The sequence below is a fragment of the Hevea brasiliensis genome, chromosome 15 (genome assembly GCF_030052815.1).
Source record: "Hevea brasiliensis isolate MT/VB/25A 57/8 chromosome 15, ASM3005281v1, whole genome shotgun sequence".
Taxonomy (NCBI): Eukaryota; Viridiplantae; Streptophyta; class Magnoliopsida; order Malpighiales; family Euphorbiaceae; genus Hevea; species Hevea brasiliensis.
The window spans coordinates 34009504-34031335 of NC_079507.1; the positions used below are offsets into that span (position 1 = coordinate 34009504).

Here is a 21832-nt window from a genome sequence, read left to right on the forward strand (position 1 = left end):
ACAGAAACATAAAAGATAATGGCAAAGAAAAATGCAAAATGCAAGAATTTTACTCTTCCATATACTGTGAAATATAAGAGACAGAGATGGAGATCTGTAAAGAATGAAATATTGCCTACACCTACCCAACGTTAAAATCTTTTCATTTTTTTTTTCTTTTCTAATTTACTCCCTTTTTTACATCAATTTCTCGGTATATGTATATGGATCCTGCTCTTCATGTGAAAACCATCTTTCCGTTTCATCTTCTGAGCAACAAACTGAAAGCTGCAGCATAAATCAGTCCAAAATTGGGCACATGCTTCTTTATCCGCTAGTCCTTGTGTCTCCAACTCTGGAAACAGATAACTCTACAAGCCCCGCTTCACAATCCACCATGTGTGTTAGCATGTCAGTTTTGTCTATGTACATGCACAAGAATCAGCAGCACCACAAATGGCAGCCGCTGTACATCAGCCAAATCTGATCAAATTCAACTAGCATTGCCATTTTGATAACATGGCTGCCATGTTCCCAACAACAAAGTCCAGCTGCCATCTTCCAATGTCTCTGGATTCAGTTACACCCAGATCAAATTTCCTCACAAGTTTTGGGATCACGTCTGAAGGTCAACCTTCTGGTTCCTTCCGTTTCTTGTTAGACTTCCTGCCTACCTTGCATTTTTCTACTGAATCCAAACCAGGCAATGGCTTCTGGTTTGATATGCTGCTGGGCCTCAAATTCTCAATTGGATCTGAATTGGACAATGTCTTCTCATAAACAATGGAAGAATCAAGGGAATATATACGCAGGGCAAGGGAAGAAACTGTAGAAGTTTTGGCAGCAGCAGAAAGTGAGGACCAGTACCACCACTCATTTCGCAAATACTCCGTCTTAATCATCTCCTCCAACATAATTGTTGCTTGGACCATCTGAAGAAAACAAGGAAATTTATTTGCAATCGGATGTAAACTGAAAATAACTTTATTTGAAATTTTGAAAACAACTTGAGTTTCTTATCTCAGGAAAAACATGGCACTAGATAGAGCCAAGTGAGGAAAAAGAACTCAGGCAGCCAACCCCAATTATTTTTGGAAATAAGACTTGCAATAGATAAAAAGTTTACTTTCAACAACACAAAAGAAAGCAAGGGAAAAAACAAAGACATGACTCACCAGCAAATATTTCCTAGTAATGAAGATATCTGAAAAGCCAATTACAATTTTAATCTAAACATCAGCGCAAATATACCCAAATCAAAAACCTTCCCCAGTACCACATCACCATGTGTCATAACTATTTTATAGTATAAGCTAATAACCATCACCACAACAGGTTTGATATGACACATGTATAATGCATTACAATAGCTATAATGGACCAAGAAATACCTTAAGAATAAAATGCAATAAGACCAACCTGATATATTGACTCTGCAGATTTAACATATGCACGCCAGGCCCACCTTCTTTCCAACTGCGCTTTCGATGGCCTCAGGGATTCTTCTGGAAGTGCAGCTTCCATGTCAAGCAAATTGATCTTTAGTTGCCTTAAGATAAATGATACTTTCCCAACCAATGGCCTTAATGAAGACTGCGGGACCACACAAAAGCGACTGGACCCCATTTCAGCAAAATATTTATCTGAAGAGGACTTTCTCCCTCTTTGTTGCATGCATCCCAAAAGAGGTTTATTGGTTTTCAATACTTCATTGATTTCCTTTGCAGCAGTTTCCTTGGCAAAATTGTCAGATAAGCTCTGAAGGCCTACATTACTCTCACTTCTGTTTCCTTTTGTAAAGGTCAGCCTTTCATCATCATTGAACTTGTCACAAACACTGGTATCCTTCTCAGGAGATATCAACATTAACATAGAATCACTGAGGTATGGAGAAATAGTTGTGACAAATGATGGAATCCCATTTAACCCAATAAGACCTATATCCTGTACCAATTCTTTGTTGGAATCCTTTGTCACAAACTTGGAACATATCTCTGAAAAGTCATATGGGCATTCAATTCTTTCATTTTGAAATTTAATCAACCTTGAGCCAAGCTCAGACCAATCACTTTTAGAAGTATTAACTTTATCCATTTGAGTGACAAACTCTTTCGGGTCAGATTTCAAATTCCCCTTTGCTTTGAAGGAATCATTACTCACTTCACTTTTCTCATGGGACGATGGAACAATAGAGCACCTACCATCATTATGCCCCCCAAAATCAACATCATTGGAGAAAGTTCTATGGCAAGAGGAGCAGTGGTGTCTGGAAGGCCAAATGAGCTCAAAGCAGTCACATCGGTACATTTTCTCTTCACTGCTCCCTTTGCCTTTCTTTCCTCGCTTCTTCAACATGTTAGTGCTGTCACGCTCAGCACAGGCGCCATACTTCTTCTCCAGAAACAACGCAGCCTTGGCAACAAGACAATTAGAAAATGCAGTTTTATCATTGTTCGTGACCGTTGGCAAAGCTGCTTGGCATTCTTCTTGAACCATGTTTCTAGTTTGTTGAGTCTCCTGGAATCTTAGCTTTAACCATTGCATAATGGACTCTTTTAGCTCTCTTTCCTTTTGGTCATTATCCCCCAACCAACCAATAAGCTCTTCAATCTCTGCATTAGTTTCATAAGAAACCCAGAGTGAACATTTAGCCATGTTACCATTTGGATTAAACAGGAACGGAAAACAAGCTCTTGACTCCTCCAAATTCAAACAAGTGTTTATGCCAAATGAAGAAGAATGATGGAGCATTGAACCATTGCCAGATAAGTCCCTATGATCTGCTATTTTTCTGAGCTGCAAAGTCAAACTCCCATCAACAACAACCCGAGGACGCCCAGCAGATGTAGCTGAAGCCCAATACAAACGACCTGTGGAATCACTCCCCAGAAACTCCCTACGCGTAGCTTGTTTCAGAAGTTGTGATTCAATGCCGGTAATCAAATTCTGCAGATGAAGAATGTCATCCTTAATGGTGCTCAACTCAGGACAGTGGGCTTGTGACTCGTTCAAAGCAACAGAAGGCACATTCTCAACAGCATGAATATTCATGTCTGATGACAGAGAAGATCCTGGATGATTTGAAGGAGCTGAAGAGTCTTTCTCAACATGTCCTTGCAAGTTATTATGGTGGCAAATTTCACCCGTGTGATCAATCACTTGTGGCAAATGACTTGATAAAGATAACTCCCTAGGTCTAAAGGACTTGTCATTTTCTTGATATGGTATGCTACTACCATCCATGACAACATCTTTCACTTGCCCTTTAGTATCCATCGTATTACCAGTTTTGCTGTCACAATTGAGCTTTTTCTCATAATTCAGAACAGAAGGATGTTTACCAAAGCTACTAATCCCACATCCCTCTTGACTGTCATCTATTGCAGGCACATCATCAGAGCAGGCACAGAAGTGATTAGGTCTATCACTCAAACTAGGTGGCTTTCCCATACAATTACTCTGATTTGTAAATGCAGAACCAAGTCCTTCCCTTGCATCTCCAGATGCGCTGGTATCCAACTTCAAAGTTCTCACAGCCAGAAATTCTTCCCTGGACTTGAGATTTTTTAAATCCACAGATAATGAACGCAATTTCTGCTGCAATTCATTTGTAGTTTCTACACATTGCTCAAGGTGCTGACGAACAAGAGCAGAGTTGAGTAATTCATCACAGAGAAACTTAAGAAGGAAGGTTCGCTGCATTCACAATAAAAGGGAACTTTGTTAAGTGAATAAGACCAGAGAGACAGAGAGCGCGTTACAAACAGTAGTGTCTGAGCCAACCACATGCATTAATGTTAATTACTTGTCAAATCAACAATGCAGCAAGTAGCATACATAGACTTCATTGCAATCTCCATAAATGGGTTGTTTCCATAAGATGTTTCTTCTTTCCAGTTAAAAAAGTCACTTCAAAACTTACATAATAATTCTGGCAAGTGAAATTCCATAATAATTACAGTATAACAGAACAAAAATTTTGCAGGGAACGAAATTATGATTGACATAAGATTTTATCAATATCCTTATCATTAAGATTGTTTTGGAACAAGACTGTTTGGTTGAGGAACAGTGCAAAGTACATTTGAGTTTGTGCACTTGTATCACAATTCACATAGTTCTTTATCTTTCCAGAAAGAAATTCACTTCAGCTATCACATATTACATCTGGTAAGTGAAATTCCATAATAATTACAATATACAAGTGATAAATTTGTCAAGGGAGGAAATCATGCTTGATGTAGAAATTCATCATTATCATCATCATTACTAATTCATTCTGCTTTGAGGGACAGTGTAGTTACATCTGAGTTTGCAAACTTCTGTCAGTCAGTATAGTGTGTGCAGCTTTTGGCTGTTGAAAAATTAGCAAGGACCATAGAACTACGAAAGATAACATACTTGATAAGACCTATGAGGCACATTACAGTAGCAAAGGCACAAGAAAATAGGTACACAAACCTCATCTATGCCAAAATGCCAATAATCTTTTTCTCCCATTGAAACTGCTAAATGCATTAGTGTCTCCAAGTAAGCACGGGTAATTTCTCCCTGGTACTTTTTACTGTGGGTTTGGCCAATGACCTCAGAACTTACTGACGCCTCTTGAACCATATTTACACCAACACAAGACGGACAATACCAATTTCCTTCGGGAATCCTTGCAAGTGGAGGATTTAAGCAGTAAGTATGATACTCAGCATCACAAGTATCACACAACAGAACACTATCATCATCTTTATCAACACCACATACTTTACAGACACCATCATCCCAAGGAGCTTTTGGAATCTCATTAGTTGATGCAAGAATATCATCTAATTTTTTCTTGGCTTCTGCACTTAAGTGATCCAATTTAGCATAATCTTCAAACTTCTGAACAAGAGTAACCACCTACATCAAAAAAGTGGATTTTCAGACAGCTAGAAAGAGAGGGAGAGATAATGTGTAGAAAGTGGCAACATCTATACAAACATAAAGAGGGATGGACAGAGGTCAAATAGCAAATATGCATGTAACAATCAACTGAAAGATATCTTCCCTGTTTTTCTACATTTTTGTCAACTTCTTAGTGTCCTGGTCAACCTTCTAAAATGAATGCTCATATTACTGTGAATTTCAATCATATAAGCAGGTGGTAACAAACCCCGTGTTCCATTCTGAAGTTATAAGTAAGCAGCCCCAGCTTCATTATACATAATCACAATATCATATCAATAGCAAACTTAAAGGGTACATGCAAATAAAGAAAATCATTAACCACAAGGCCACATCAATAACTAACTCTGAATCCACAAAACTGCAAGCAAACATGTCTATCTTTAGGTCTCATGCACTATAAAGATATGAGCATTTAGTAGATAAATAATCACAAAACAACTTTAGCAAGCTAAGGAGAGAGGGGACCACCTCTTCCTATGATAATCAAAGTTACATCATAGTTAATGATGAAACAAATGTAGAACTATCGGCAGAAGAAAGCACTAAAAGAAAATACCTCCTTTTCATATAAAGTTTCAAAATTTTGTGATAGAGTCTCGGCCAATTGAACCAAATCAGGCTGGTCTCTAAATGCAGTGTGGACATTGTTCCATAACTGCCAGGTAAAAGTAACAGTTAGCGCATCTTACAGATCTTGAGTATTCAACATATAGAACGAAAACATGGGATAATTTTCCAATCAACCAAAGATATTCATTAGCAGAACTCAGCATAAATAGACGAGACAATTTGAAATGATGCAAGATTATGGAAAAAATAAAATGTGGTCCCATGAATATTTCAGTATCCCTTGGAATACAAATCTATAGGCAGCTTAACATTCAAAAGAAGCATATAATGAACTTAAGTTGTGAAATTCCAAAATATGGCTCGAATATAAACGTCAATCAAACGGAAAATTTTGCTAATCTTCAAGATTGTAATAGGTCTTAATAGACCCTTCCTATAATTATGAAGAAATATAACATTTAGGTAAAAGAGGGTGGCTCTGGTGCAACGGTAAATTTAATCCATTTGTGGCCTAGAGGTCACAAGTTCAAGCCATGGAAACAGCCTCTTTTGAAAGCAAAGGTAAAGCTACGTAAATCAACCCTTCCCCAAAGCCCCCAAGTGTGGGATGCTTCGTGAACTAGGTTACCCTTTTTTATAACATTTAGGGTAAAAAAAGAAAAATAAGAATAATTATTTGCATCAATGGCTAATATACTAACACAATCTCAACATTTGCTAAATATAAATAATTTGCACAATAATTAGATTTAAAGAAATGTATAATTTGTACCTAAGACTTTATCCATTACAACTAGAGCCTCTTAACTGTATATTATGCACAGATGTAGAACAAATAGGTATTAGGGGATTCAAGGTGAGAAATAATTCTCTATATGAAGAAAAACTAATTCTAGGGTTGCACAAATTCGGTTTAAACCAAAAACCAAACTGAAACAAACCAATTCGGTTCAATCAGTTTGGCTTTTCAGTTTAATTGGTGCATTAATTCAGTTAAAAAACTGAGTTAACCAAACCGAACCAAAGTTGCCCCCTAATACTGCATCGTTTTTATATGCATGTATAAATACTTCAGTGTCTTATTTTTACTGTCACTCACTCTTCCTCTCAAATCAGAGAACCATGACCCCTTCCTTCCCTCTCCTAAAACTTCTTTTCTGCCCCCTCAACAATGCCGCCCCTCCTCCACCTCCTTTTTCTTCATTTCTAGCTATCTCTCTCTCTCTACATGCAGCATCAAGCCATCAATGGCCACTAGGTTCATGGGTTGCTTAGGAGAGGACTTGCATGTTCCGTTGGTCTTGCTTCGCTGATCTTGCTCACTAGATGCAGCATCATCCTCCACTGATCATCCTCACTAGACACAACATCTTGCTTCGCCGATCTTGGCCACTGTTTCTGGGTTATTTTTGTGATGGATTTTGTTATTGTTCTAATTTCTGGGTCAACTGCTATTTATGATTTAGAATTTTTGGGTTTTCTCTCAATACTATTATTCTTTTCCATCTTTTATTAATAGCTTATTTTAAACCATTGAGAAGTGATTAAGTTGGAAATTTGTTTCTGATTATTATCATTTCTTATTGATTTTCTTATGGCTTTTTCTGATTCTGAATTTCAGATTGTTTCATATGGGTAATTGGCTAGAAATTTGTTTCTTAAGGGCAAGTGTAATGGTTTTTTGTTGATTATGAATTTCTGACTATTTCTTATGGGAAATTTGTCGATTGCTTAATGGATTGTTTGGGTACTTGTCAAATAGCCCTAATTCCATGTTTGTTTTGGTGACTTTATGAGAATGATTGGTTGTTTGGCTGAACAAAAAAATGGAGATTGTAAAACCAATCTTTTAAACCAAACTGAACCAATTTATTTCAGTTTTCTTGGTTCGGTTTCAATTTTAATTTTTAACGAAATTTAGTTTTCGGTTTTTTCAATTTAGAACCGAACCGACTATTTGCACACCCCTAACTAAATTCTCAATTTATTTGCTCAAAATCAATAATCATAATAAAATCTCTAAATAAGTAGTGATCCTAGGCCCTATTTATAGAGTTTTGTAACTCTAATTATGTTAGGATTAAGAACCTAATTAGGAATCATAGAACAAATAAAACTACTAACCTCTAAATAAAGTAAATTACTATCTCCTATACTTTTCCTAAAATAAGTAGTCCTAATAGTCCAAAAATCTTTAGGATTTCATAAATCATCCCCGCCCAGCACCCCCCCCCCCCCCCCTTTTCCTTGGTTGAAAAGAACTAGACTCCAAGGAGTTGAACTGCAACTAAGAATAAATCATTCCCCCCCTTGGTTGGAAAGAACTAGACTCCAAGAAGTTGAAATGCAAGTAAGAATCCAATAGAGAAGGATCTAAAGTGCAAAACTCGTCTTCAATGATTCAAGTAGCATTGGAATCGACTCGGGCATGCCACTCGACAAGAAATATTCAAAAACCACTGTGAGAGGAGGTAACAAACTCATCATTTATCACAATGTCAATGGAATCTCATTGTTAAGGAAAAGATGGTGGCTTTGGCACTTGTTGACCTACAAAAACCCTAGATAGCAAAGTAGGAGGCTAAAAAGTTTCCAACTCAGGCTTATCAACTTGGATTTCAAAATGCACAACCACTAGAGCTAAAAGCGTAACAACCAAATTTTCACCAAGCTAAGACTCTTCAAACTGCTCTTTTTGTTCCTCAATTTCAGATTCAAGTCGATCTTCAAATTCTTCTTCTTGTTCATCTTCAACTTGAAGTTGCTTTTCCTGCTCAAGCTGTGATTTTAGACATTCTTCCTTGCATTCTTCCAGTTCTCTTTTCCTAACTTGTAAAATTTATTGGATATCTCAATATTTTCTTTCCTTAAAATTTGTTTGAATTCTCAATATTGATCTAGTAAGTAATAACATACTCACGATCACAACCATTGTTAGGGTGAGAAACAAATTCTCAATTTATTTGCATAAAATCAATAGTCAATAATCATAATAAAATCTCCAAATATGTAGAGATCCTATGCCCTATTTATAGGTTTTATAACCCTAATTACATTGGGAATAGGAACCCTCATTCAAATTCTAATCAGCAATCACAAATCGCATAAAACTACTAAATAAAATAAACTACTATTTCCTATATTTTTTGCCCAAATAAGCAGTTCTAAAATCTTTAGGATTTCCTACATCATGTACCTTCCCTAAAATCCCAAAACGTAAGAAATCTCACCAAAAGATTCAGCAGTACTAGAAGATAACCACAAATTTTTTGGCTGAAGCACAATCACATTACTAAGTATAATCACATTACAAACATATAATTTCATAGGAATTCATATAGTAATGCATTCCAGCAGCTGCTTGAATGAAACACCCTTTAGCAAAAAATAATGAAGTCATTAGCAAATCTTATTCATGTCTTTCTGCAATATTCATCAAAGAAATATTGCATAGTCAAAGGAAGCAAAGGAAAACTAGTTCAAATCGATTTGTGATAAGTAAGCAAACCTCTCGAACATCCTCAAGAAAAGATTCATGTGATCCACCATAGGCCCCAACTGCCAATCTCAAATCAATTGTCCTAAAATCTAGAGGACGGGAAACCATGGCTGGAGATCCAAGAAGTCCCTCATCATCATGGTCACAGGGATTTATTAGATTTCTTCCCAGCAAGGTGCAGAAAATTTTTGAATCATCAGCTGCAGCAGCACGACGGAGTACGATACGACATTTTTTCATTATAATGTCAGATACAGGTATAGTAATCTTCCTTTTATTTCTCTTCTCAGATTTCTGAGGCAATTCTTCATTCAATAAATCTGCTAGCACTGAAAGAACTGCTTTCTGTGTTCAATCAACAACCAGCATTTAATTCAGAATCATGCATATAAATAAACAGCTCTAAAAAAAATTGAACCTAACTCAGGAAAATAATATTTCATATATCAAGTGCTCAAGGTGCATTTAACATGAGAAGCACTATGTAGAGAGTACAAGAGATGGCAAGCACATCCAAAAATTACTCTCTTCTTAAGACCTACATGAAAAGTTCACACCCTTGGCAGTAGCATATGACCACTTGAGTACAGTAAAAGCTTTGCTAAAAATTAATATCTAAGGGCATCCCCTTCAGCACACAGACTTATCAAATTACTGCAATGGAATTAAGGAATCAAAAGCAATTGACTAATTTTGTGCAAGAGACTAAAGCAGATCGTAGGCCTCCAAATCACAAGTTTCAATGATAAAAGAGCACAACTATACTAAGCTTTGGATGCAATCAGGCAATCTGCAATAACATTCTCCTTTCTTAAAAGCACTAGAGTACATACTAGAGCACATCAATGGTTCTAAAATTTCTAATGAATATGTTTAAGGGATTTTAGCATCACCTTTGGTTCCTGACATGAAAATTTTGACACTTGTTCAAACAATTGATGAAGATTAATGCTTGTAGATTAAGCATCATAAGTGAATATCATACAATCAAAAATTGTGGTTTCACATTACAATCTTGGCTCAAGTTTAATTTAATCATAGCTCTTTGAAAAAGCCAGTGCACATATACATTCAAAAATAGGTACATAAATATAATTTTCTGCTCAAACTGCCTCCATGCTACAATTCTGGCTTTTTAAATTGAAGTTATATATCTTATTTCTAACAACACTATCCTATCACAAATCCGAACTTTGAATATCAGTTTCCCAACTTCTAAAATTGAAGTTTTAGGTACATAAATATTCATATACCTTTAAAATCAAGAATTTTTCAACAAGTTCAGAACTGCTGAGAACTGTCTGAAAAATAATATAAAAGGCTTCTGCTTGATGTGGCAGATAAGAGAAGAAAGCATGTAAAGTAATTACCCTAACCCTTATTTTATCAAATGGAATCACCACTTGCAAAGCAAAGCTTAAAACAGCATGTACTAAGGAAAAAAGATAAAATGAACAGTGGGATATTGTGTAAGCAAATTATGGAATCCAAAACTAGCACCACTAAATACTGAAATGATTTCACCAATAAAAACAAGTTTCTCTAAGCTACCTTGGTAGGACCTGATGCATTGCCCTTGTAGACCTCCTTACTTATTGAATGTTCTAATCTTTTCTTCGCCCATTCAGGAGGACATTTTGCCAGTGCCTCGTATACACACTTTCTGATTCTAGTCCCCACATTGGTGGGTAGCTTTCTAACAGGTTCCAGAACCTGTGCCCACTCTGGGATATTGCCATCATTCACACTATTCTTTTCACAAGAAGAACCACTTGAATTAGTTACTTCATCCTCCATTGTAAGAACATCTTTTTCTCTGCTCAAGGAACCATAAATTTTCTTTGTAGCCTCTGCAAGCAACTGAAAACAAAGGATAGAACTTTAATAAAAAAATTCCATTAATTTCTTTTTAACTTTCACAACTAGAAGCAAAAAAAAAAAAAAAAAAAAAATGAATACAAGACAAGGCATGCAGCATGCACATATACATGCATACATGGCACACCACACACATATATGATATCTAGAGCAAAATTGAGAAATAACTGCAGACAAATAAAAAATGGATTGGCCAGCGGAATCAATAATCATACAGAAGTCTACATAAAAAATTAAAAGAAAAAATACTTCTAATGCTTTGAGTTAACAAAGCAGAATAAAGGAATGAGAGCCAGTCTTACGAGTGCATCTGCCTCCATCCCCGCAACTCCAGCAAGTGAGCCACAAAGCACCCCACCATCACCCTGTAAGCAGCGAAAAACTTTACCACTTTCACGACCAGTAACATCGGCAGAGTCAAGGCTACCATCCATGGATAAGACAGCCAATATATATCTCCGGGCTAATTCAGGCCAAGTCAGTTCATTGATAGGAAGAGTAGTAAGCTTATTTCTCAATGGAATTAAGTTGTCAGCATCTTTCCTCCTCCCCCGTTTTGATTTTGATTCACCAGAATCAAAATTTGGATCGACAAGTGCAGCAACCTTTGATTGCATCTCAGTTATTAGCACTGATAGCAGTGAACTATGAACCTTTGTCAATGCTACTCCAGAGCATCTGCTATGAGAAACAGATGCAAGTCTATCTTGGGCTAAATCATTTGTCCCACCTTTTTCCACTTGTATCAAAACATGTGAATTATCCCCTTGGCCCGTACATAATTCTTCACATGAAGATAAGATTGGTCCACTTATGCCATCAACTTTATCTAAATCAACAATTTGAATCCCAGGGACCTTCCTCTCAAGATTTTCTGAAAGATTTGAGCCATCAGTCCATGGGTTGATAAGTTCTTCTTCAAGTTCCCCTAACAACAAAGGCTCTTTTAAACCCAATATTTCATGGAATCGCCATAGTAACTCCCACACCTGCATAGCCAGACCCAGAAATTATGAGGCCTCGTAATCATACAAACTCAATTTCATATACAGAAAATACGAAATGGATTCTTTGAAACCAACATGCTAATAGCAATTAGCATACAAGTACCTGATATAAGTCGCCAACAAGAACAGGTGGAAGCTTGGAGCACAACCACCTCCCAGGAGGAGGAGGATGATCACCTGTCCCACAATCCTCCCCGAGCCTGGGTTTTTTGGATCTTTGAAATAAATCATCTAAATCTGCTCCATTTTTCCTTTTAGCCATTAGAAGTCCATTTCCAACTGTTTGGGATTCAGAATAATCACTTCTATTAAACAGAAATTCATAATTTGGACAGGCGCCAACACCAGGAAGCTGTTCTATGATTTCTTGCACAAAATCTGTGTCCAACCCAAATCTGTCTTGATCCAACCATTTTGACAGAGCAGCAGCCAAATTGTCAACCTCACCCTCGTATTCCAGTGGCATGCCAAAAGACCCAGGGGAACTGCAAAATTTGGCCAATGAAGCAAAACCTACTGAGCTCTTTTTATCCTCATCGCAGGTTAGTGACCCAATTTCATTATTGACATGTTTGCAGTACAACTTAAGGATACCTTTCCGATTGCAAATTTCAGAATAAGCATCAATTAATTTCTGAGACACCATTCTCCATGCTGAAGATGATGAGCATTCTTCTGCTGAGATCTCCCCAATCTCATCTCCTAATCCCAAATCGCAGGATGAAAAGTTTCCAGCCCTGCTGTGAGAGGAACTACTTTGCAAGCTCTCTGTAGTCTGAACACCATAAGTCCCATTTGAACTATGATCAAGACAGGTCAAGATATCATCTTCTGTTGGTGGGGAAGCATCTGCCAGAATCATCTCAACAGTGCCATCTTCATCATAATCCATATTATGGCAAATCATATCATTATACTCTTTGCTTTTTTGACCAGCAAATTGGCCAGAGTTTTTTCTACATAGAACACTTGAGCCTTCAGGAACAGGCAACACTGAGCATGAAAACCTCCTGACTTTGAAGACTGGTCCAGAATCACCACCGTCCAGCACTTCACACACGAAAAGAGACCCAGTAACTTTGTCATGCCAACAGGATCTATAACCTACCGGCCAAATTAACTGAGTATCATGATATGAAGGTCTCGCATCAATTTTTCCCAAAGAAATAACAAAGAAATCTTCAAACTGGACAGGAAGTTCTTCCTGAAATATAAAAGCAGAGGCATCCACAAGAATCAGGCAATTGAGGAACATACAACTTTATAACATGAACACATCAAAATGTCTTAACACCATCATGAAACAGGTAAAAAAGAACACTGGAACTAAATCAAAGTGGACAAAGTATTAGTATTAAATAGAATGCATTCTTACATCTGATGACAGAGATTTAGTGATATCGTCTTCTTCTGCATCAGCTTCTCCAACTTTACCAAATTGAGTATCACCAATTTCTGTACTTTGACCATTGGACAAGAGATCCTTGTGATATCCATTTACCAGAGCTTGTTTATTTTCAGTAAAACCATTGGCAAGTGAAGATCTTTTTGACTTTCTTCTTTTGGGTAAATGCAACCTCTCTTGCAGAGGAGACCCATCACTTCTCTTGTCACTGTCAATTGAATTGCAATTAGGTGTCAACCCAAGATAACAAGCAACCTCAGACATTGAACCAAATGTCTTTCCATCTGGAGAACAATAAACAGCATATACTTCATAACTAGTCATGGAATGTTTCAATTCCACATGCCAACCTTCATCCAACATGCCATGCCTTTCAGAGATGAATTCTCTAAGACCCTGCAGAAGAATCTCATTTGGACTTCGAGATGGTAATCTAATGGCAGTATTATTAGTACTTCTAAGCCTTCCTAGAGGGAAACCTAAATCTATCTCCTCTAAACTACTATCCACAGTCTGTGCATGATGCAATATATCTTCAAAACCCACTCTGAAAGCCTTCATCATAAGTCCAGAACCTTTTCTACAGTCAAAAGGTCCAAACCCATTTCTCGCATACACAAGGTTAGAATATGTCACTGGAGCAACAAATGCATCTCTACTAGAAGAATTACCAACCAGAGTGTGCTTCCTAAAACAAAGTATATGTGACCAGTAAATATTTCATGTATCTCAATAAACTAATGAAATAAAAACATGAAATTAAGAAATATAAAGTTTCAAAAGAAGACAGCAACAAAATAAGCAAGAAATTATACATTGATAGCTAGCAAGAAATGCTACATTGATTACTAACAACAAATAATGTTTTTCCTTTTAGTTGATGAACTATAAATGTTTTCCAAGTGGCCAGAAACAAATTTAAAAAATAGGGAAAGAGAATGGGGGAAAATAGAGCTTTGGAAACTGTAGTGTCATGAATAACATCTTGCCTGAAACAGAAAGCAAGTTTGGAAGAGAAGAGGACAATACAAAGGGAATGAGAATTGATACTCATTGTAAATGGCTTCACAGTGGTTTAGCCTAGAAATGGAATATCAGGCCTTCAGATGATCATTCTGCTGGTTAATCAGCTCGAACATTTTTGTGCTAGCACAACATTCATGTCAACAAGCACACGTACAAAGCTCTCCTGCAAGTATGTAGTGATGTTTTGATATTTGACTATGAACAAAATGTGTAACGGTAACCTTGCTTCACAGGTTAAATTATATCATCACTGTCAAGTATCCCAATCAGAGGAAACTGGTGACTATCCACCAATTGAAAGAGCATCTCAAGCATCATAGCACAGCAAGGAACAAAACTATAATACCATTTCAAGCTTTGAAACACTAAATATTATCATACCACAAATAATCCATGCTAAATTCTAAATATGGGACCTAAAAGTTTTAGAATCCATGGATGAACTTTAACAAACAATATTTATGTTACATGATATTCAAACTTGTATGAGTACGAATTTAACCTTAGGCCTAAGGCTGAGATCATTAACCATAAAGAAGATAAACTGAATAGAAGACATAGTTATTAAAGGCTCAAGGCGCACCAAGGGTCCTGAAAAGCCTAGGCGCAAGGTACAAGCTTGAGCAAGGAGAGGCACAAAAATAAAAAATTAAAAGAAATCATAAAAATAAATTATATAAGCAATATAAATTTAATTGATATAATATTAATTACATATAAAATATACATGTAATATATTATTTATTTTATTATTTACATTAATTTTATTTTTATTCAAATACAACTCAACTCAACTCAACTAAGCCTTTATCCTAAAAATTTAGGGTCGGCTATATGGATTCTTTTTTTCCACTCTAAACGATTTTGGATTAAATCCTCGAAAATGTGTAATGCTTCTAAGTAATGTTGTACTACTCTCATCCAAGTTAGTTTAGGTCTACCCCTACTTTTCTTTCTATCCTCTAACCTAATGTGCTCTACTTGTCTAACTGGAGCCTCTGTATGTCTACGCTTCACATGACCAAACCACCTCAATCTCCCTTCTCTCAACTTATCCTCAATTGACACCACTCCTTCCTTTTCTCTAATACTCTCATTACGGACTTTATCTAGTCTAGTATGACCACTCATCCAGCTTAACATTCTCATCTCTACAACTCTTATTTTAGACACATATGGCTCTTTCAGTGTCCAACACTCACTACCACATAACATGGCCGATCATATGGTTGTACAGTAAAATTTTCCTTTCAACTTATTGGGAATTTTGCAATCACATAAAACTTCCATGACACGTCTCCACTTCAACCATCCGTCTTTAATCCTATGACTAACATCCTCCTCACATCTCCCATTTACTTGAAGGATTGAGCTGAGATATTTAAAGTGATTACTTTGGGACAATACTGCTCCATCCAAACTAACTCCTTCCCTATCACCAGTTCGTCTTCACAAAACTTGCAATACATGTATTCTGTCTTTATTCCACTTAACTTAAAGCCTTTTGACTCTAGAGTGTTTCTCCAAAGCTCAAACTTTCTATTGACTCCTTGTGTCTCATCTATCAAAACTATACCATCCACAAATATCAAGTACCAAGGGATACTCTCTTGTATATTTTATTTTTATTCAAATATAATATTGAAATGATAATTTTAATTTTCTATGGGATTATTTTTAATTTTTACCATATATTTAATTTAATAATACCTTACTACACAACTTAAATTTATTTAAATTAATATCTATAAACTTGTCAAGGATAATTATGTATTCAATAAAAAAATAATTTACATTTAATATTTAATTTATGAAAAATAGAATTAAGAATACATGCAATAAAAAACTAATAACCACCAGCCCTTTTAAACCATCAATTTAAATCATTAGCCCATTAAAATCCATCAGCCCATTACTCTTTAACTTAGTATAAGTCAGATGCCGGCTGCCAACCAATAAAAGACAGCAGGTAAACAAAGCCAGGTACATTACGTCTCTTCTTCATCATCAACATCATCTTCTTCTTCTTTTCCAATCTCTTTCTGCAATGGTGAAGCTGACCTAGTTAGGTGCACCTAGGTGGACCTCACTGTGGTCGCCCACCTTGGGAGGTTTGAGGCGATGACTTTCCTGCTCGGTGTGCCTCTCGCCTCAAGCGCCTTTCACAACTATGATAATATAGCTTGCCTTTCGATTGCCTAAGGAACCACCATTCCAGAAATCCATATTTTGATCCTATATGGGAAGCTTGGAATGTAGTAGTAATCCCACCACATCCCATTTTGTAAAATATGGTCCTTATCTTCATATTCTGACAGATCCTTTAACAAAAGTTTCATTAGCAAGTTACATGGTAACTGTCTGAAAGGTTCTTTAGGGCAAATTAGGATGGATTTGTTCATTATTTAATGAAGTGTCACATTTAGAAATCCTTTTAAGGCCACTAAGAAAACACAACCTTGTATTGTATATCTAGGGCCTGGTAGGTCTTTGGAGGTTGCAAGTAACAGAATCTATGGGCCTAAAACTACCAGAATTGATCCAGTCTTTTTGGCTGTTCATGGGTTCTCTGAAATGGCTCACTTTATTCCTTCTTCAATGTATCACATGCAGCTAATTTACTAGAATTATGCATGTCAACAAACAAGACTTTATTACAACTTTTGCCCAAAAGCTACTATGTGGAGTAGCTACCGTGATACTAAACGCACTCTTGACCTTTAAGGAGTAGTGAGTCAGCATGACGTACCTAGGTTTTCACTTCAAACTAGGACTCTAAATTTTTATAATATTTTTGGAGAATTTTATGAAAGAAAATTGGAACTAAGCTCCAATTAAACAGAGCTTTCTTCTTCCCTCATCTGATAAATTCAAATGGTCAACTGAAGCCTAGCTGATGTGTAAAGATATTTTGCTGGTCAGACTTATTTCACTATCGCTACAAGCCCCATAACAGGACAGCACATTCTGAAATCTTCTTTTTTTTTTAAATATTCCCCGTATCCTTAAAGATTTCTCTGTTCCTTGCATTTGTTACAGTAGTTATCAAGTGAAGTATACAATAAGTTAAAGTGTTCAACATGTACGTGATGTGCCGTGTTCTAGAAAAGCTGCAAGCTTCCAGTGCCAAATCTGAAGAAGCAACAAACAAGCACCACAAAGACAGCATCTTCAGAGAATATCCAGCAACTTTGTTATTTTTCACCATTGAGAGAGATTTGAGATTGGATTGCACAAAATGCCAAGTTGAAGAAGGTTTGGACTATTTCACATTCTTAAGAAGTTAGGCACAAATTGTGTATCTTCTTAGTACCTATTTGGCCTTGGATTAGAACTGTTTTTCACAAAAACGCAACTTCAAATTTTTGGCCAAAATGCAATCTAAAGCTATCTTTCATGGCCAACACATCCAACAATTTACTTTTCCAAAGCAACTGTAACGGCAATCCAATATATAGTAACTTCCAAGTATGTGCTTATGAATCCAATCTTCAAAATGACTATCCAGGTTTCGCAATTCATGAGGATCCACTTGCGCCTGAGGAGATTGTTATTTTACAGCTGGTGAGACCATACATAATGAGAGATTCCGAGGAGCCAATTACAAGATATTATTGACATCAAAACTGCCAAGATACAATGAGTTAAGAAACAAAGAAATCTAGTCCATTACACAGAAGGACCTAGAAAAATAGTTTCTGAATCAGTGAGGTTGCATTCAAAAGATGCAGAGAGGATCTATTTCAATATCAACTATAAACTTTCTCAATAAAACTGAGTTCTTCTGACCTGAAGGTTGCTAAGTGTAACTTCATTATTATATTACATTGATAATTTGATATTTCATTGAATTTGTCAAGTTATGACAATGTTGAGATGATTTATTTCAACAACTAGAAACTTTCTCAACAAAGTTGATTTCTTCCAACCCAAGAGGAGCTAATGTTGCTTAAGTATCAGGATTATATCATTTAAGGCTTGTGGTTTAATCTTTATCTTGTTTGTTGCTATTTCTTATTTAACTTCACTGTAAGTAGCACATGACCACTTAAATGAGTTGGCTTTTTATTTGGTCAAAATGGTGCTAAAAGACTAAGAGCCAAGTTCTAGAGCATATTAATGGCCAACATAAAAGCTTAATCACAATTCTCCATAGAGAATCAGGAAAGATCTATAAAAATTATAAAATGATATCTGCTGCCTCAATTTCTTTCTTTCTCCCTCTAGTTATCCTCTTGGATCTATTTTTCCCACTCGCTTATTTCCCTTTCCCTAGTTCATTCTCTTCTTTCAACTATCTATCTTCCAATAAGGGTAGTGTGTAACTCCTTCACTGGTTTTTCTAGTGTATGCATGAAGGATGCATGAAATGGGTATGCTAACCATTGCACAAAGGCAGAGTCCAACAATTGCTTGCAACATGAGGGCATAACATCAACGAGGGAAATGTTGAAGTTAATGACATTGTGATAAATCTAGAGCACATCAAAAGGCAGGAATGACACATTTTGAAACAACTTAAACCAAGTATAGAAATAAGCACGAGCATAATGCTGGAAAAATAAGGCAAAAATAGCTGCATAGTACATCAATGGAAACAAAAGTCATTAATGGGCTACAGAAAAACAAAACGTGATCTCCATAAATGATGCAAGATTGATAAATTGAGGCTCAATGGAAATGATATGGTATCTGTTTCTGCACAAACTGCCATTTAGTGTCAAACAAAAACACTACTACCTTAGCCGTTAATTGACTCCTAAAGTGCAGGCATTGTAGAGAATGTTGCAAAAGTTGCATATTTGTAGCCTTTGAGCTAGAAAAAGATAATGTCTTGACCATTCACAAACATGTAACCCTTTAGTCATATACCTGTAGACTCAATCAAATCATTATTAATCATCCTGCTAGTTAAACACCAGTACAAATACTAATAAGAATGAAACTCCACTAAATTTATCCACGAAATTTCATATCACAAAATTGCCAAGCTGCTAGAAATTAAACGGTTAGCATCAACTAAGCAACCATGAACACATTCAAAAAGAATAATCAAAACCAACTATAGTTCAATTTTTTTACAAAATTTTCATTTCTTTAAATTACAATTACATCCAAATAAAAGTACCTCAAATTGACCCGCTCTTCAGAGCTCTCCCCATCGCCATCGCAGTCGCTTGGCGGCGACGCGTTGATATCCAAAATCCGCTTACTCTTAACACCTAAAGGCCACCGTTTACTCTTAACACCACCACTCACGCACTCTCCACATATCCAATCCACCAAATTCATAGCTTGCCTTCCGTGCATTCCCGCACATGTGATATGAAACCCACGCTCACACCCGTCGCACACAACTACATGCCCTCGCACCTCCGGCTTTCCGCACGCCCCGCACGTAGGTAGCCCCTGCTCCCTGGGCAATCTGGCAGCGATTCCAGACGCCGGGTCCTGATTCTCGTGGAAAGAGCGGACGACATCAAGAGAGTCGAGCTCAGAAGGTTCAGGGTTAGGCAGGACAGTCTGGGTGGGTGTGGGTGCTGGTACGGATTCGGATACGGCTACGGAAGAAGGAGAGGAAGAGGAAGGGATCTCATTGAGATCGATACCAAGAGGAGAGCGAGTGGCTAACTCGCTAGAATCGGTTTCCATTATCTGAGTTGGAAGAACAAGAACATTGTATTCGTGTTTCTACTTTTATTTGGATCAAACAAGAGAGAGAAAACTGGAGAGATCGAACTTCAAAGGGTTTCGGTATGGGCTAGAGAGAGAGAGAGAGAGAGAGGGGTTAGGTCGAAGGCAGGGGTTTGGAAGGACTATAGATTATGCGAAGGTTTTAGATGGGCATTTTAGCAGAGGTAGTTTGTGAAAAATCAAAAAAGGGAAGAGGAATAATGAGTTGTACTCGCTTTGTAGTGCTGCCACGCGAGCAACACTAACTGAAATTACTTGAGTCAGGGAGTGGTTATTGTGGAAAGCGGCGTCTAGATTTGCTTCAGCCATTTTTTTTTTCATTCAAATTTGAGACATGTAATCTTAATCTTGTTACAAATTATTGTTAAAAAATTCTTTAAATATGCTAATTAGTAAAATATTAAAAACTTTTATTTTGCATTAATTTAAAATATTTTCTTCTTAACATAATTAAAATAATAAAATAATTTTTAAATCATTTTTCAATAATATTTTAAATAAAATCATATTAAAAAAAATACTTTTTCACTATAAAATTTAATTCCAAAGGAAGACTTAATCAATGTTGTAGACATTATATTCTGGCCGACCTCTGAAGTCAAGGAACTTTAAAATCGACTTTATTATCCACTCTTAATCGATGTCCTTCGATCATAAATGGCTTTTCCGAACTCACCGATTGCTCGACCATAGAACAAACCGATCCCACGCTTAAGTTAATTGTTTTTTGATCTCTTATCAAATGGGTTCGAATCAATATTGAGTCTCCGGACCATCCAATCTTGCCTACTAATACTCTCTGATCTCTCTGTACAAATATTGTAGAACTTCATTCGACTAATGATGAGATCAGGCTTCTCGTTTGAAGACCTCATATTTTCCTTAAAATAAAGTTAAGGTTTCTATCTGGTCTAATGACGATTCCAATCTTAAGAGTTCAAGTCAATGTCAAGTCTTTGCAATTCTAATGTTCTAAAATTTTACCCGGTATTAGGTCATGGCTTAGTCCGATCTCATGCTTACGTGTAATGTTTTTCCGATCTCTTATACTCTGATTAATAATCGCTTTCAAGTTTAATGTTCAAATATGTTCAAACAATTAAGTGCTTATATAATTTGGACGCTTTCCGATCTCAATAAGAAATTGAACAAAAAAAGGATTTCTATTCATTTCAAAGTAAAATATATACAAGTCATTCAGCAGGTGGACCCCCCCCAGCCTGCTCCCCAGGTACATCATCCGCTCTCTGATTCTCTCTCTCTCTCTGGCTTCTCGTCGCTCTCCTCTTCGGCCTCTGGAATGAGCTGATTCATTCAGGAGAAGTCCTCCTCAGGATAACGCTTCCTCAGCTCGGCCAGGAGATCATTATGGGCATTCACATATGCCCCAGCCTCTTTTGTTGTGCTTTCCTCTTCCTTGGCCTGGAGCTCCTCCTCCTTGGCCTGGAGCTCCTCCTCCTTCGCCCGAAGCTCCTCAGAAAAATGAGCGAGATCGGCAGATCGACCAGGCCGAGAGTCTTCAAGTTCTCGCTCCACCTCTACTATCCTCTCTTCGTAATACTTCATCCGATCTTCCATTCTAGCGATGTAGTCATTAGCAGAGGAGAGTTGAGCTTGTGCAATTGAGGCATCCTGGACCGCCTTAAGAATCTCCCTCCTTAAGGCATGGGCTTTCTCTTAGATCACATGTTGATTGGCAATAGCCTCCAAGCCCAAGCTCATTGTCTGAGTTAGAATATTGTCGATGCTCTCCTCTGCCAATCTGTTCTGATCTTCTTGGAAGCAGATAGAGGCTCCCATGACTTTGGATAGGTTGGGGTTCCCTTGGGTGGA

The 21832-nt window shown here is 36.9% G+C and overlaps 1 protein-coding gene across 1 annotated transcript; it reads right to left on the minus strand.

The window, feature by feature from the left end:
• Positions 1 to 32: 32 nt before the first annotated feature.
• On the minus strand, positions 33 to 20130 carry LOC110656487 (methyl-CpG-binding domain-containing protein 9). Its single transcript, XM_021813307.2, has 10 exons — positions 19434 to 20130; positions 13250 to 13967; positions 11978 to 13078; positions 11170 to 11856; positions 10541 to 10849; positions 8999 to 9334; positions 5477 to 5575; positions 4441 to 4872; positions 1399 to 3675; positions 33 to 911 (listed from the first exon to the last, which is right to left on the minus strand). Exons 1-10 carry the CDS (start codon positions 19955 to 19957, stop codon positions 609 to 611), a joined length of 6786 nt encoding a protein of 2261 aa, XP_021668999.2. The 5' UTR covers positions 19958 to 20130; the 3' UTR covers positions 33 to 608.
• Between the last annotated feature and the right edge of the window lie 1702 nt (positions 20131 to 21832).

What these genes read in the sequence shown, in the direction of transcription:
- LOC110656487 (XM_021813307.2), bottom strand. Translation starts at nt 19,957, where the DNA reads ATGGAAACCGATTCTAGCGAGTTAGCCACTCGCTCTCCTCTTGGTATC. An exon ending in TTGTTGGCGACTTATATCAG is followed by an intron (nt 11,857 to 11,977) that starts GTACTTGTATGC and finishes CTGGCTATGCAG; the next exon opens with GTGTGGGAGTTACTATGGCG. An exon ending in ATGCATCAGGTCCTACCAAG is followed by an intron (nt 9,335 to 10,540) that starts GTAGCTTAGAGA and finishes GATTGAACACAG; the next exon opens with AAAGCAGTTCTTTCAGTGCT.